The sequence below is a fragment of the Salmo salar genome, chromosome ssa15 (genome assembly GCF_905237065.1).
Source record: "Salmo salar chromosome ssa15, Ssal_v3.1, whole genome shotgun sequence".
In the NCBI taxonomy this organism is placed as follows: Eukaryota; Metazoa; Chordata; class Actinopteri; order Salmoniformes; family Salmonidae; genus Salmo; species Salmo salar.
In genome coordinates, this window is record NC_059456.1 from 78,061,566 (window position 1) to 78,078,305 (window position 16,740).

The 16,740-nt window shown below is 42.4% G+C and overlaps 2 protein-coding genes across 2 annotated transcripts; one reads left to right on the forward strand and one right to left on the reverse strand.

The window, feature by feature from the left end:
* Positions 1 to 1,839: 1,839 nt before the first annotated feature.
* ppp1r3da (protein phosphatase 1, regulatory subunit 3Da) lies at positions 1,840 to 8,861 on the reverse strand. The gene is made up of 2 exons (XM_014145853.2): positions 8,707 to 8,861; positions 1,840 to 3,860 (listed from the first exon to the last, which is right to left on the reverse strand). Exon 2 carries the CDS (start codon positions 3,830 to 3,832, stop codon positions 2,924 to 2,926), a length of 909 nt encoding a protein of 302 aa, XP_014001328.1. The 5' UTR covers positions 3,833 to 3,860; positions 8,707 to 8,861; the 3' UTR covers positions 1,840 to 2,923.
* Positions 8,862 to 9,263: 402 nt separating this feature from the next.
* fam217ba (family with sequence similarity 217 member Ba) lies at positions 9,264 to 15,786 on the forward strand. Its single transcript, XM_014145852.2, has 4 exons — positions 9,264 to 9,944; positions 13,608 to 13,701; positions 13,828 to 13,877; positions 13,954 to 15,786. Exons 1-4 carry the CDS (start codon positions 9,838 to 9,840, stop codon positions 15,344 to 15,346), a joined length of 1,644 nt encoding a protein of 547 aa, XP_014001327.1. The 5' UTR covers positions 9,264 to 9,837; the 3' UTR covers positions 15,347 to 15,786.
* The last annotated feature ends 954 nt before the right edge of the window (positions 15,787 to 16,740 follow it).

Here is a 16,740-nt window from a genome sequence, read left to right on the forward strand (position 1 = left end):
TTCCTCCAACACATTGGTGCGGCTGGCTTCCGGGTTAAGCAAGCAGTGTGTCAAGAAGTAGTGCGGCTTGGGAGGGTCATGTTTCGGAGGATGCGTGGCTCTTGACCTTCACCTCTTCCGAGTCTGTACAATTGCAGCGATGGGACAAGACTAACTACCAAAGGGATATTTAATGTCTGCTTTTTATTTGTATTTCTTTTTTTACGTATCTACCAATAGGTATTGGAAAACCTCCCTGGTCTTGTGGTTGAATCGGAGTTTGAAATTCACTGCTCGACTGACCGATCTTACAGATAACTGTATGTGTGAGGTACAGAGATGAGGTAGTCATTCAAAAGTCATGTTAAACACTATTATTGCATACATAGTGAATCCATGCAACTTGTTATGTGACTCGTTAAGCAAATGTTTACTCCTGAACTTATTTAGGCTTGCCTTAACAAAGGGGTTGAATGCTTATTGACTCAAGACATTATCTTTTCATTTTTTATTAATTAGTAAAAATTCCGAAAAACATAATTCCACTTTGACATTATGAGGTATTGTGTGTAGGCCAGTGACAAAACAAATCTCTATTCAATCCATTTTAAATTCAGGCTGTAACACAACAAAATTAGGAAAAAGTCAAGGGGTGTGACTACTTCATGAAAGCACTGTATGCTCACAGGACGACATCTCTTTGATGGTGCCTAAGGCCGGCACAGACCAAGGTAAAAAAAAAGTGTTCCAGTGCCCTGCCCTCTACTTTGAATGAGCTACAAAAGGACATGAAATGACAGGAGCTCCTTAACTGATATTAAAGCCAGGGTAAAATCTATGGCGGAAAATGGTTTAGGGGGCTGTCAATGTTTTAACCCCTAGATTAACCACTTCTGCCAAAACTAATGTGCCTGTTCAATGTGTAAACTGACGTTTTTAAACTATAGTGCTTGTGTTTTATGTTGTAAATGTTTGAAACTTTGCTGGCTGATTTTTTTGTCCAGGTCTCTCTTGCAAAATAGATTTGCAACCTCAATGAGACTAACCTGCCAGCAAAGTAAAATGTATTTAAACTAAGAAATATGTTCCCAAGTATCCCCACAAATAAAGAGGCATATGTAATCGTGTCTCAATGTAATGAAGGTATAAAATGATTGTTATTTTCAAATACAAATCGGATTTGGGCTTACTTGTTGTCAATTTGAATTCGACAAATGATTATAAATTAGGTTTTGGCCCCCTGACCATCTATTTCGACAAAAATTGGTTTGCAGCGGAATCTAGTTGCTTACCCCTGGTGTAAAGTAAAAAGGGTAACCCATGCTGACTGGTAAGGCATTCCGGATTAATTCTAGATATGCATTCAGTGATGGGAATTTTCTTTCCCGGAAACATGTAAATCATAGAGCTGGTAAATATTTTGCGGGGTACCAGGATATAGTGTTCAGTGATGGGAGACCAATATGTATTGGTCGACCGAGCGAAGAGGCTATGCTGGTAGGTGCTGTCACTGTCCATTTCAACTGTTACCACCAATGCAGTTGTGACAAAATTAACCTGTTGCATGGAGAGTGTAATAAAAATCACTTGGGCACTGAAAGAATCTGATTGGCGTGTCCAGATACAGGTCACATGGCTAGGTATTGGATATAGTAGCACATATGAATGAGGTCCAAATCAGAACTGAAAAGATGTGACTCCATGTGGTTTTTAGCTGTTTACACCATTCTAAAGAAGATTGAACTGTGTCACAGGAGAATTATTTTGTTGTTGAATTGGGTCAATTTTAGCTGCAGTGTAAAGACAGCTTTAGTGTTGTATTGTAAGGAACAAAGGCAAATAATTCACAACAAAGGTTTCTATCATCAACTGTGCTTTAATGTAAAAAGAACAAGAAACAATAGTATTAACTTTTCTAAGTACGACCAGTTAAACAGTGTATTTCTTTTGTTAGTTGCTAAATATTTTCAATTTATATCATGAGTAATATTTGAACTAAAAGCTGCTTGGTTGCATAGTTTAAATGCTTGACTGATCTTCTCTTGAAGATAAACTCTTTATTTCCTGTTATAAATTAATCTCAACCAGTTACATGTGTTCCACCTGGCAAGCATGGCTAGTTCCGAGGACCAGAGTAAGTCAAAATTATTTTAAAACATCCGACAAGTAGAAACCATAAAGTAAGTGCATTATCCAGAGGCACATTGCCACAGTGAAATGTGTACTCTGTGTCAGTCTTATCTGAACAAGTGCTGTATACAGTGCCTTCGGAAAGTATTCAGACCCCTTGACTTTTCCACATTTTGTTACAGCCTTATTCTAAAATATATTCAATAGTTTTTTTCCCCCTCATCAATCTACACACAATACCCCATAATGACAAGGCAAAAACTGGTTTGAAGAACTGAAATATCACTCCGGAGCTCTATCAGAGTGACCATTGGGTTCTTGGTCACCTCCCTGACCAAGGCCCTTCTCCCACGATTTCTCAGTTTGGCTGGGAGGCCAGCTCAAATTGATAAAAACCTGTTTTTCCTTTGTCATTATGGGGCATTGAGTGTAGATTTATGTCCATTTTAGATTAAGGCTGTAATGTAACAAAATTTGGAAAAAGTCAAGGTGTCTGAATACTTTCCGAAGGCAATGTATATAATAAAGTGCATTTGCATTTGAAAACATGCACTCCAATACTAATAGGTGTGCTCTGTTAAAATAAATGTGTATGAATGAATAATAAACATGGCTTCCACCACAGTCACAGATAACCATGATGTGATTCTCTATTAGCTGAGTGCTCCAATAACATGTTATTCATATATACCAGATCTGTCTTTTTCTGAACACTACTGCTGCCTCTCAGTTCTGATGAAGTTTTTGACCTTGTGGCCAAATTATTAATTGGAACTTATGAGAGCAACCAGTAAATGCTCCTTGTTAAATGAGCTCAAATAAAGTGCACCATGCTATGCTCACACTCCTTAGGCACAGTCAGCTTGTAGCTATGGCAGACCAACTTATAGTTTTGCCCCTCGTTGTTGTCCCAGTGCTCTTTCCCGGAAACTTTGTATCGGACAGCAAATTCCAAAGCAGCTCCAGGTAGCAGGAAGGGAGGAACAGGCAGGTGGAAACGAAAGGTGTCACAATTGAGCTGCTCCTGTGTACCATCCCAGGACTTGCAGGTGGTGGATACCCAGGAGGCCTTGGTTTCTGAGCTGCACCTCCATCCTGTGAAAGAATAGCGCACGCTCACCTCTTTCTCAAAATGGAGGTTGAGGACCTGAGTGATCCCAATGATGCCCAGGTCAAAGCACAAAACCCTCTCCAGACAGACTCTCTGCTGGCGCAGGCGGCTGAAGAATTCAGGTCGATCACCGGGTTGCTGAGGGAACACCGGCTTCAGATACGGCAGTGAGATTTCCAAGTTCTTCCCCCCAGCCAGCTCTGCACCCATCAAAAGCTTGAAGGAGACATGTTGTGGCACAAAAGGATCCTCTCCGGTTTTGAAAACCTTAACGTCCTCTAGGTCCAGGCCCAAGCAGTCTACAAAACGCACCCCAACATTACGAGTGTGCCTCTTCCACTCTTTGGAGGAGGACAGAGATCGTGCACGTCTTCGGATAATGGGTTTGGGCATGGGCTCACACGAAAGGCCTCGACTAAACTCCAGTTCCCTGGGTGCAGGGGCTCTTGGGTTGGGTGGGCGGATTGGAACACGCTTCCTTTCCACGTCAGCTTTTGATCTGAGCATTTCATTCAGATTGATAGTGAGGTTGGTTCCGGAGGCATTGTTTGAGGCCTTAGGCAGTTCACTATTACATGAGGGAATTCTCTCCTTCCCAATAGTCCAATCCATGCTGTTTAATAAAAGAGGTCCTTCACACCTTATAAAAAAAGGGAAGGAAAAAGTTATGGGTGCATAATCTCAATCTCAATCTCTGGTGAGTTTTGCAATGTAAAAACACATTCAGGGCATTTAATAAATAAAAATGTATCCTGTGTTATCTACATTCTTCACCATATGCTTTTGAACAGTGAAACTTCACATTTTGGCTCTATGTGTCAGTGTTGTACTGGATAGTACCATGGAAATGTGGTGCCGCGTTGACGTGCTAGTCAGAAATAGGAAACTCGGAAATATCCAACTTGCTAACTGGTTGAATGCGATACGTGTATAACCAGTTATCAAGTCGGTAATTTCTGAGTTTCTTATTCCGACGAGCACGTGAACGCGGCACAAATACCACACACTTGGCTAGCTTTTTATTTTTCAAATTGGCAGGCATTATGCATACTCAATCATGAAAATGATAAAGCAATATATACCCATTTAGCTAAAGAAATTGTAAACATGATAGTGATTTATCATTTGCCCATCTGCACATTTTCTCCTAGATGAAACATTTAATCTCAACACAGTTCTGTTTCCAAAACTAAAACCTGTAATAACCAGAGTGGACAAAATTTTGTAGACTTTACCCTTTGCCAAAGTTTGGAAAAATGTTGTTTAGGAGTGCAAGGGCGAATTGAGTTATTGCACACGCACACTTCACAGAGTAGGTGTTCCCTAACAAAAATACGCAATTATATTCTAGAAAGGTTAGTTATAAACATCTTTGGCTATAGGCTTCCAGAGACTTCCAGTCATTGAGCTAACGCTAGTTAGCAATGGCTCGCAAAACTACCTTCAACTTCCCTCAAACTGCATGCAGAGGCATTAAAATGGTAGACTTATCTATGAGTTCATCTGACTATAGGTAAGTAGAAAAAGGGCTTAATTGCCAACATTTCCCACTATCCCTTTAACTATTAAAATGGGTGGACTAGATGGGCCAACCTAAAGTGCTTTTATTTCTAAATGGCAAAACAGATGTATGAAAATACACTGAAAGAGAAGGTGACATTATGCACTGCCGCCTCATATTCATCATCTGATCTCAAATCCAAAATGGTAGCATCGACCCATCGAGACAAAATATTAGCTTCACTGTCCAAATACATACCGTATAACATGCAAAAAAAAGGGCCAGTGTAAAACAAACAATTCACGGTGTGACTTGTCTGGGCTACAAAACATGTGACTTTATGTAGCATAAATACAGTCCCCAAAATTCCTGTGTGTGTGGGGGTGATTCAGCATTGAAATAGAATGAACAGAATTGACTTCCCCAGTCAAGTCAATGATGTCATAATGGGTGGACTGGCAGCCATAGAGTGGTGGTGAGGAGGAAAGCAACTTCCCCATTCATTTTCTGTATTCTGGGTTCACTCAAAGTTTTAAGCTTTGTTTTACTGTTGACAGTTACAGCTGATTAGGTGATTGTATATCGATTCGCTCTCCTTAAATGTAAGTCATCTGATTTATTATCTTCAGTCTCTGAATTGTTTAATCAAACTTTTCACTGCCAGCTCCTGATATCAGAGCATAAAAACTACAATCTGTCTCCTGAAATTGACTAGCGCGCCCAGTTGGGCACAAATGCGCACTAGGCCCGAGTTCGTTTTGACCGCTTTCCCCAGCTAAACTACACTGAACAACAAATATAAAATGCAACAATCAGAATAAAAAGGGCTTTATTACATCCAGAAATACTCCTCAGAACAGTCCTGTCTGTTGGAACAGTCCTTCCTGTTGGAAGGTGAACCTTCACCCCAGTCTGAGGTCCTGATGCTGCCACCACGCTTCACCGTAGGGATAGTGCCAGGTTTCCTCCAGACGTGACGCTTGGCATTCAGACCAAAGAGTTCAATCTTGGTTTCATTAGAACAAAGAATCTTGTTTTGGCAAACTCCAAGCGGGCTATCATGTGACTTTTACTGAAGAGGGGATTCCGTCTGGCCACTCTACCATAAAGGCCTGATTGGCGGAGTGCTGCAGAGATGGCTGTCCTTCTGGAAGGTTCTCCCATCTCCACAGAGGAACTCTGGAGCTCTTTCAGAGTGACCATCGAGTTCTTGGTCATCTCCCTCGACACAATCCTGTCTCAGCACTCTACGGACAATTCCTTCGACCTCATGGCTTGGTTTTTGCTCTGACATGCACTTTCAACTGTGGGACCTTATATAGACAGGTGTGTGACTTTCCAAATCATGTCGAATCAATTGAATTTACAACAGGTGGACTCCGATCAAGTTGTTGAAACATCTCAAGGAGGATCAATGAATACAGGATGCACCTGAGCTCAATTTCGAGTCTCATAGCGAAGGGTCTGAATAGCTATGTAAACAACGTATTTATTTTGAATACATTTGCACACATAAAAATGATCCTGTTTTTGCTTTGTCATTATGGGGTATTATTGACGAGGATTAAAATAAAAGTAATCCATTTTAAAAATCTATTTTAGGCTGTAATGTAACAAAATGTGGAAAAAGTCAAGGGGTTTGAATACTTTCCGAATGCACTGTATGGTCAACTTCAGCTAACCATCCTAAAATATAATTTGAAATTAGGCGTTTTTGGTGTAACTAACGTTATAGGCCTACTATGCTATTTTATTTGGTTCTGTTATTGAAATGAAAATTAATCATTGTGATCTTGCAAGAGTGATTCAGCTTTGATCTAACTTTACTAAACAAGCACCACTGTGAGAAGAGATACTTTTCTATTTGTAATAATAAGAAGTGATGAGTATGACTATTGCGTAGGCAACAGATCTTGAGACGTCATCTTTAGCGATCAATGCGCCCTTTGTGGTCCTGAAAGGACAGCGCCAGAATCGCGCAATGACGTTAAAGAAGTTGAACCAACTTGTGGTGCTGAAGGATAGCTCTGCCATTCGCCCAGTTCAGGAACAAACAACAATCATTTGCAGTAGGCCTACAGCCTAATAGGCCAACGATTACATGGTACAGCTATTTGTAGGCTATAGCCTAATGTAAATACAAATAGCTTACTATCATTGCACTGTTTATGAGGATAGCTTTATTGCGAGTAAGCATTTTGTGTAGCTTACACACTGTTTCAGAAATCTATTTTGATTAGCTTGAACAGATGGCTACAATATACCCTATTACAGAATAAAAGAAAACTAGAATTTAGTTGCATAGATTAAACATGCTATCGAATCAATTAACTAAGTAGTACACATAAATCCTTACTACAGGGGCCTCCCAAGTAGGGCAGCGGTCTAAGGCAAGGCGTCACTACAGATCCCAGTTCGATCCCAGACAGTGTCACAACCCGCCATGACCGGGAGTCCCATGGGGCAGCTCACAATTGGCCCAGTGTTGTCCGGTTGTAAATATGGTTCTAAATATCTGTCGTAAAACGACAGTGGCGAAGGATATCAATACTACTTAATGCGGATCAAAGTTCCGTTTTAAGATTCATTGGCGTAAAGTTAACTGAACGCTTCTGACTGATCTTGGAACTGTGCCAACGGGCAGCCTCTCCCCGCTTGGTTAATCCGAGACACAATATCCACAGGGAAGCTTTATCAACCCAACCTTCAGTATGCTATCCTGTATATCGGTTTTTCGCATGAGACAAACACTTGTACAATATGGCCGAGCCTAACCAAACCACAGACCGAACATTGTCCCACGCCGCCAGCTGGCAAATTTGACAAACACTTCAAGCTGATTGCAAGGAAACGTGCTTCGGTTGACTACGTTCGGTGACATTAGGCTATTGTTTACATATTGTTCATCACGCGCATTGCATCAGGAGATTGAAAATACACGTGACAGAACCTAACACCGCAGCAAAAAGTCAGGTAAATAACACTTTCTCCTTCTCCTACTGTCAAAACGACCAACAGCACTGACAACGGTAAATATCATTTTATCCAACATTCTGGCTTGTAGAGTCTTGCATATTTTTTAGGCAGACTTCTTTCAGACTGAATATCCCTGGGTTAACCATGGGAAGAGTCTGATGTTTTGGAAATGTTGTACCCTTTACCTTTTTCAAACGGACTATTGTCACAGATAGAACAACGAGACAGATATTTCACCGGATGTACACATGTGGAGCATCCGCTTGGAATTTCCACTAACTACCAAATTTGGAAGTGAGAGGAAGCATAGTAGCCAGCAGTGGGAGAAGATGGAAGGAGATGGATTTCTCATTGATGAAACATTTGATCTCAATACAGCTTTCTGTTCCCAAAACTAGAATCTGTTTTGAACAGAGTGGATTAAGTATTTTAGACTTTAACATTTGCAAAAAAATAATGTAAACCGCGTTGCTCAGTGCAAAGGCGAATTGCGTTATTGCACACGCTCCCTTCACAGATTGTGCGTTCCCTAACGGAAATATGCAGACGTCTGCTAGAACAGGCAAATAGGATCTCGCTGGCTCTGCCCACCTCCTTGTTTGTTCTGCCCACTCTGACTCATTTGTTTCTATTGGAAACGAGAGGCAGTGGTCTATCTTGGTTTAGTTATAAAAATCTTTGCTATCGTATTTGTTTATTAAATCAGACATTATTAACATAATCTACAAATCACCTTACACCATAATGACTCATTATTATTTGTAGATCAGTCAGTCAGTCAGTCAGTCACAATCTACCCATGATACATCACGGTTTTGTTGCTCTCGAACACAGCCTCGGTCTTTGTAGTGCGACTTCACTTTCAGACAGAAAGGAAGACTTGGCATATTTTTGTACAGTCTATGGCGTATCCTCTCGAGTCAGGAAATAAATATTATATTCTTATGTTGATCCCTTGAAATTGTTGGCTTATTCAATAAAAACGAATGAACAAATCACAACAGCTCACCATTTTTACGAAGTATGTAGTGATTGTCAAGTAGGCTATATTTTGTAGGTTGAAGCCGAAGACTGATCCTCCATTTACTAGCAGGCTATATATTTCGTAGTTGGCCATTCGCGTGCGTGTGATTACGCGGACTGATTCGCACAACATGTGGGTAAATACTCATGTAGCCAACACACAGTAGGCCTATCCCGGATGCGAAACTCACAATGTGTAGATCATCAAAGATGCGCCCACATACTTTCATTTTGCCATGCCAATGACAGACCTGATTTTATCAGGTTGTCTTACGGGAAATGCAGTGGTTGAGCTCATGATAGTAATATTTGTCAGCGTCTTAGTGAGAATTTAAGTTAACATAAATGTACCTACTGAACCTGAAACATATTTACACGTCTGTATGGTTAACGAATAAATACAGAAAACAATACAGCATGTGTGTGCTTAAAGCGTCAGTTGTAATGACATCAATTCCCATAATGCTCTTCTCTGCTAACGCAACAGGGCCGCATTCAGCAGAACTAAGCGTTGTGTTGGAAACGGTCCTGTTCTGAACGACCAGTTGAATGTTGTGAATAGGCTATGGTGGCATAGGGGACGACTGTGTGCTGCACGACTTTTGCGATTTGAAATGGGCAGACACATATTGATCACACCTGTCAAACGGGAGCAAACACACTTCAAATAATGTTGAAGAACGATGCGCACCGTTTTGGGGAAACGGGTACGTCATGCAACGTAGCAAATCGTTAAATGAACTGAACGCATCCCAGCAGTGGGCTACCGAACTGTGCCAGACAAGGACCGCAGCAAGTAAACAAACCTATTCGAGACAGTGATAGCGGAAACGAATTTAGGATACAGTTGTTATATTGATCGGGGACTCACGTTAGCTGCCGTACACGACACGGCAGTAAACCCTTGAGAAAACTGGAATATTATTACAGTATTTGTTTTCGCACGGGAATAGACTCCTGATATGCGCATTATGCACTGCATCACTTTCGATAATATGGACGATTTTACCCTTAACATAGAGTACCTCATATGGGATTTAGGTTGGCATCTATAGCTACTGTAGGACATTATTCCGTTGCATTGGACTGAAAGCAGCTGTCCTTGAGCTCCAGGATCATGGGCCCCATTATGCAGGAACGCACTGCCTCCACGGCATTGAAACGCGTTGTTTCCAAAGAGAAGATACGTACGAAAAATTCTGAAAACAACGGACCGATTACAAGGTAATCAATCAAATGTATTTTAAAGCCCTTTTTACATCAGTAGTTGTCACAAAGTGCTTATACAGAAACCCAACCTACAACCCCAAAGAGCAAGCAATGCAGATGTAGAAGCACAGTGGCTAGGAAGAAACCTAGAGAGGAACCAGGCTCTGAGAGGTGGCAATTCCTCTTCTGGCTGTACGGGTTAATATTTTAAGGGTACATGGCCATTAAGGCCAGCTCGTTCTTCAAGATATTCAAACGTTCATAGATGACCAGCAGGGTCAAATAATAATCACAGTGGTTATATAGAGCAGTGGTTTCCAAAACTGTAGTAATGATCGAGTCACTCAAATTTCATATGAATATACATTAGGCGTGGTAAAATGTATAGAATTGCAAGAAAATGAGCTTTAAAAGTATTTTTTTTATCTGCACTTCATAATGTGTGAATTGCAGGACATAAGCTTTAAACCTGCAAAGTTCTCTACAAGAGGGGTATGAACAGCTTGTGTCATGAACAGTGCTTGTGCCCATAGAAATAGGGAGGGAGGGGGGGGTATAGAGGGTGCAACAGCACCTCAGGAGTAAAAGAGCTAGCTAGTACTTCTTGGGTTCATAATTCATGCATTCCTCACAATTTCCCAATAGTGTGTGATTGCGGCCCACAATTGTTTCTGCATGTGGGCATTCCTGCATCTGCAGGCATGCCCCCTCCCAAAGAGCAAGACATCTTCATGCTTGTGTGACACTTTTGATATTCTGGATATCCCTGATTGTCTATGTTATTAAAATCTGGGTCAAATGGGAAATAAAAGTATTATTTGAGTTTTTCAGGGGCAAAGGACACCGTCTACTGGTGTTCAAGCTAGCTACCTATCCTGCCTGCTGTGTACCGCCAGAGTCCTAGCTAGCTAGCATACAGTGTCCTTCGCGCCTGCATGCCAAACACCTGCCCTCGCTGTCGTTAACAGAACTGCGGGAAAATAAACTATTTATCAGTGTCCTAGCTAGCTATCTATCCCGCCTTCCGCTTGATGTGTACTGGAGTCCTAGCTAGCTAGCACCCAGTGTCCTTCGCTAACACCTGCCCTTGCCATCGTTAACAGAACTGAGGGAAAACAGTGCCCTGACAGGTTGGGGGCGAAGTACACTATACTGCTGTGCTAGCTAGTTACCTATCCCGCCTCTTGCTACTGTGTACTGCTGGAGTCCTAGCTAGCACCACTTGTCCTTTGGGTAAATCCATATGGATTCAATCACTTTTTGACAGCGTTGCTTTTGATTTAAACAAAACTTTGTATACATGTTTGCCCATGGAAGAAATGGTCAGTAAGTTACTTTTTGGACCTGAATGCCAAATCATTCAGGACATAGAGGTGCTCGAAGTTGACCCATTTTCCATACCCCACCATACGAAGAGACATCCATGTCTTCATCACTGGAAAATACAGTAAACGGTTGATATCATTTAAAAGCTTACAAACAGGGTTGTCAAAATGTTGTAATTTCATAAATAAATTGAATAAACGTTCAAAAAAATGTTGTACCTTTTAATGTAAAAGAAAGAGGAGTAGGTGGCCAGCACGTCGCAATAAACTTTATTGAACTATAAACAGAATGTATGTACATAAGGGAGCAGTCAGCATAATACATCAGGATCAGGATGCACAACTGCAAAGCATTAACGCTTCGAACACACCGACAACATCATTGCATTTTGGTACACCAGAATTACATTCATTTCCAATGAAACGTTGCGTTTGCAGCACTGCATTGCAGAGGCAGTTGCAGTGCGTTCGGTGTGGTACATACGTTGGATTTATCGAACGTATGCGTCAAACTGTATGTATAGACGGCTTGACAGAAATGGTTGCAGAAGGTGAATGTTGAACTTTTGTTGCATACATATCCAGATGATGCTGCGTACTATTTTGCGCAATCGAAGCGTCAGAGTGGCGTGCGGGACGCCTTGATCACACAGATACTGTTGTTGCGCAAAATAGTATGCAGCATAATGTGGATGTGTGCAACAAAAGTTAAACATTCACCTTCTGCTACCATTTCTGTCAAGCCAGCTACGCATACTGTTTGACGCATACACCACACAGAACGCACTGCAACGTAACGCTGCAAGGCAAACACATCGTTCCATTGGAAATAAATGCACTTCTGGTGTACCAAAATGCAGACACTGTTGGTGTGATCGGGGCGTAAAAGACAGATTATGCGCTGGTGCGTAAAATACATTGTATAAAAACACACAGGAAGTACACCGTGCCGGTAATCAGCAATTCAGCAGTGCAAGGAATTACACTGTTTGTATACACTGAATCTACATCAAAGGACCTTAACCTTTTAACATCAATTATCTAAAAACTCGTAAACTCCAAGTTTTTCAGAACCACATATGTTGTAGCTTAGAGTCTTCGTCTTAGATTTTTCTGTTGTGCCTCCAATCGGTTGAGACCCAACATGCTCTTGAATACAGGGTGGGTGTCATTTAAATCATATAAATATAATTCATAGAATGGACCTGTTCCTTTCAGACCACTGCAATTTAGCTGGTACACCATTTCAATTGAATTGAAATTGTAACTTCTAACGAGTACCACAAGGATCCAGCAGTCATGTATTTTCTATTATCTATATTTCTATGATTTCAATAAGTTTCCAATGGAGGGTTGAGTATAATTTAAAACAACATAAATCAACATTCTATGTGTGGACCTATAACCATCTTTGTCGTACTATTTGAAAGTCGGAATTTCAATTTGATTCTATTTTACTACATTTATCAGCCAAACCATGACACCCAACCTGTATTCAAGAGCATGTTGTACCTTAATCGATGGCAGGCACAACCGAAAACCTCAGATTAAGTCAAATAGGGTCTAAGTTTCAACATATACGAATATGAAAAAAAGTTTTAGATAATTGACGATGAAGGTAAAAAAACTATAAAACAGTTTGACAGCCCTGTTTTGTAAGTTTGTAAATGATATCAATCTCAACTGTTTATCTTAATCAGTGATGATGACATGGTATGCAAAATAGGTAAACTTTGAGCACCTTTTATGTCTTGAATGTTTTAGCATTCAGGCCAAAAAAGTCACTTTCTGAGCACTTCTACAATGGACAAATATGTATGGAAGGTTTTGTTGAAATCAAAAGGGGTGGTGTCAAAAAGTGATTGAATTCAAATGGATTTACTCCTTTTCTAACGCCTGCCGAACACCTGCCCTCACCGTGGTTAACAGAACTGCGGGAAAACAGTGTGCTAGCTACCTACATATCCCGCATCCTGCTTCCTATGTACCGCCGGTGTCCTAGTTAGCTACCTAGCATCCAGTGTCCTTCGCTAACACTTGTCGAACACCTGCCCTAGGCATCGTTAACATAATTGGAGGAAAGCAATGCCCGACAGGCACATCTTCTGTGGGGTTTATTGGCGGTTGGCATCCAACGTTATGGTGCATTACTGCCACCTACTGTACTGGCGTGCCACCGCCTCCCACCTGTATACCGGAGTCGTAGCTTCAAAAGTGACCAAAAGAAGGATAAAGAGGGGTTCCTGCAAATTCAGGAATGCCCACATGAAGGAACACTCCAAATTGCATATTGTGCAAAGAGATCATTACAAGCTCTCTCCCGTCTCCTCACTCCACTCTCTTGTTTCAACAGTTCAAAGAAAGCTAACAAGGTGAAGAAGGCAGGAGCTCAGCTCAAGAATGCCCTTCCAGATCAGGATAAGGACACTGTGTCGACAATCCAGAGGGTGAGTGACTGGTGGTGAATTCATCTTGCAGGTCTTGCAGATCATGAGGTCTTGTTATGTGCACAATTACCATTAATAACCAGACTAGTGTTTGACAAATAACTTATATGGTACATTTTCTCAAAGGGAAGCAGAGTCAAGTCTGGCACTACTCGAAACACTAGCAAACTGGCAAGGTAAGTTTATAGGGGAACCCTTTCTTAAAATGACTCAGTCCAGTCAAATCCTTAACAACACTTTAACTCTCCACAGCCCTCAAGAAGGAGGCTTGAAGTCTAAACCACACACACACTCCTCCACACAGAGGCAGGAGAAGCGAGAGGTTCAGCGAACGTCCCTATGTTGCGGTGAGTTAGATCAGAACCATGGGGTACTGGGCCGAAGTCGGAAAGCTCTCTCTCTGCCCCTCTCCCCTATACCTGGGCTGCGCCAGGGGCCAATGCGGCTTCACACACCCACTCAAGTCCCCAGCCTGGAGTCTCTCAGGCAGTTTGAGCAGAAGGAAGTCGACTCGGACAGTGCCAGTGACCTGTCAGACTCAGAGAGATTGCCCGTACTCCCCTCCCCCTGTACCCCCTGCACCCCACCCCATCTCAACCTCCGCGCTGAAGTGATCAACTCCAGCGACTTCCCCCCAGCCTTCCCAGGACCACACGGGGCCACGAGCGACAACGACAGTGTCAGCTACAACTACCCTGACTTCCTGCCTCCTCCCTTCAACACCTGGAGCCTACGCCAACTGGCTGTGTTCCTCCACACGGAGGGCCGAGGCGCACCTCGCCCCAAACCTGTGGGGCCCTTGGAGAAGTACCTGGAGAGGCTGCTGCAGTTGGAGTGGCTCCAGATCCAGACTGTGCAGGCGGAGACCTGCCGACCTGCGGGGGGCCGTCCTAGGGCCCTGGGCTTCCCCTCTGCCACCACCACGAACGCACCTCGGCCCCACACGGCGCCACCCAGCCGCCTCAGCTCCCCCAAAGGCCTGCGGCAGTGTCAGCGCGCCTTCCCGTTTGCCCCTCACAACCCCCCCTCGCTGGCAGCACAGCAGCTCGCCCGCCTCCCTGTCTGCCCCCATTGTCACATCCGCTACCCTCTGTGCAACGGGAGCTGCTCCTCCTACGCCTACCAGCGCCACTCGCGCCTCAGTCCCCTGCTGGAGCACCGAGCCAGGCCCGGGGTTCCCCCGAAGAGGAGCAGCAGTGAGAGCCGGGTCACTTCCTCTGAGAGTAGGGCTACAGGCTGCAGTGGAGGAGGACAGACTCCAGGTAGCCCCTCGGCAGGAAGAAGTCACGTCAGACACATGCAGGCAGTTGGTAACATCCGCAAACCCGCCCAGGAGCCAGGCACTAACGGTAAAGGTCAGGCCAGTGTGAAGAAAGGCCGCGCCAGAGCCAATTCGGAAGCCGAGGTGAGGAAGGAGTCCAGTACGGCTAAGGCGGGTGTGGAGAAACACACACACTCTGGAAGTAAACGAGAGGCTAACACGATCAAGAGGGTCGAGAAAGACTGTCAGAGGACAGAAACAGGAAGTCAGGCATCTAAAATTGGGGTTAAAAGAACAGTAAAAGAGCCACTCTCTCTCTTCAAGGCACCGTTGTCTGCCAAAGCGAATGGAAAAGCAAAGAATGTTCACTTTATTGCAAAGTAAGCACATTTCCTGGCTCAGTACAGGAGCTTAAAGTTATGCTTGATAAAGTTCTATATAATATACAGTGCCTTCAGAAAGTATTCATATCCTTTTAGTTTTTGTCGTGTTACAGCCTGAATTCAAAATGGATTAAATAGATTTTTTCTCTCACCCATCTACATAAAATGCCCCATAATGACAAAGTGGAAACATGTTTTTAGAAATGTTTGCAAATTTATTGAAAGTTAAATACAGAAACATCTCATTTACGTAAGTATTCACACCCTTGAGTCAATGTGGTTCCCAAGTGGCGCAGCGGTCTAAGGCACTGCATCTCAGTACAAGGGGCGTCACTGCAGTCCCCCGTCATTGTAAATAAGAATTTGTTCTTAACTGGCTTGCCTAGTTAATTAAAAACAATACATGTTAGAATCACCTTTGGCAACGATTTACAGCGTTGAGTCTTTCTGGGTAAGTCTCTAAGAGCTTTGCACATCTGGACTGTACAATATTTGCACATTATTATTATTTTTTAAATCTCTGTGAAGTTGGTTGTTGATCAGTGCTAGACAGCCATTTCTAAGTCTTGCCCTAGATTTTCAAGCCGATTATAAGTCAAAACTGTAACTAGGCCACTTGGGAACATTCAATGTCGTCTTGGTAAGCAACTTTTAGGCCATTGTCCTGCTGAAAGGAGAATTTGTCTCCCGGTGTCTGTTGGAAAGCAGACTGAACCAGGTTTTCCTCTAGGATTTTGCCTGTGCTGAGCTATATTCAGTTTATTTTTATCCTAAAAAGAACTCCATTGTCCTTGTCGATGACAAGCATACCCATAACATGATGAAACCACCACCATCATGCTTGAAAATATGGAGTGGTATTCAGTGATGTGTTGGATTTGCCCCAAACATAACGCTTTGTATTAAGAATATAAAGTTAATTTCTTTGCCACATTTTTTTTTGCAATAGTACTTTAGTGCCTTGTTGCAAACAGGATGCATGTTTTGCAATATTTGTATTCTGTTCAGGTTTCCTTCTTTTCACTCTGTCATTTAGGTTAGTATTGTGGATTAACTACAATGTTGTTGATCCATCCTCAGTTTTCTCCTATCACAGCCATTAAACTCTGTAACTGTTTTAAAGTCACCATTGGCCCCATTGTGAAATCCCTGAGCGGTTCCCTTCCTCTCTGGCAACTGAGTTAGGAAGGACGCCTGTATCTTTGAAGTGACTACATTGTGACTACACTGTATTGATACACCATCCAAATTGTAATTAATAACTTCACCATGCTCAAAAGGATATTCAATGTCTGCTTTTTAAAATTTGTATCTACCAATTGGTGACCTTAGCGAGGCATTGAAAAACATCCATGTCATTGTGGTCGAATCTTTGTTTGAAATTCCTGAACTTAT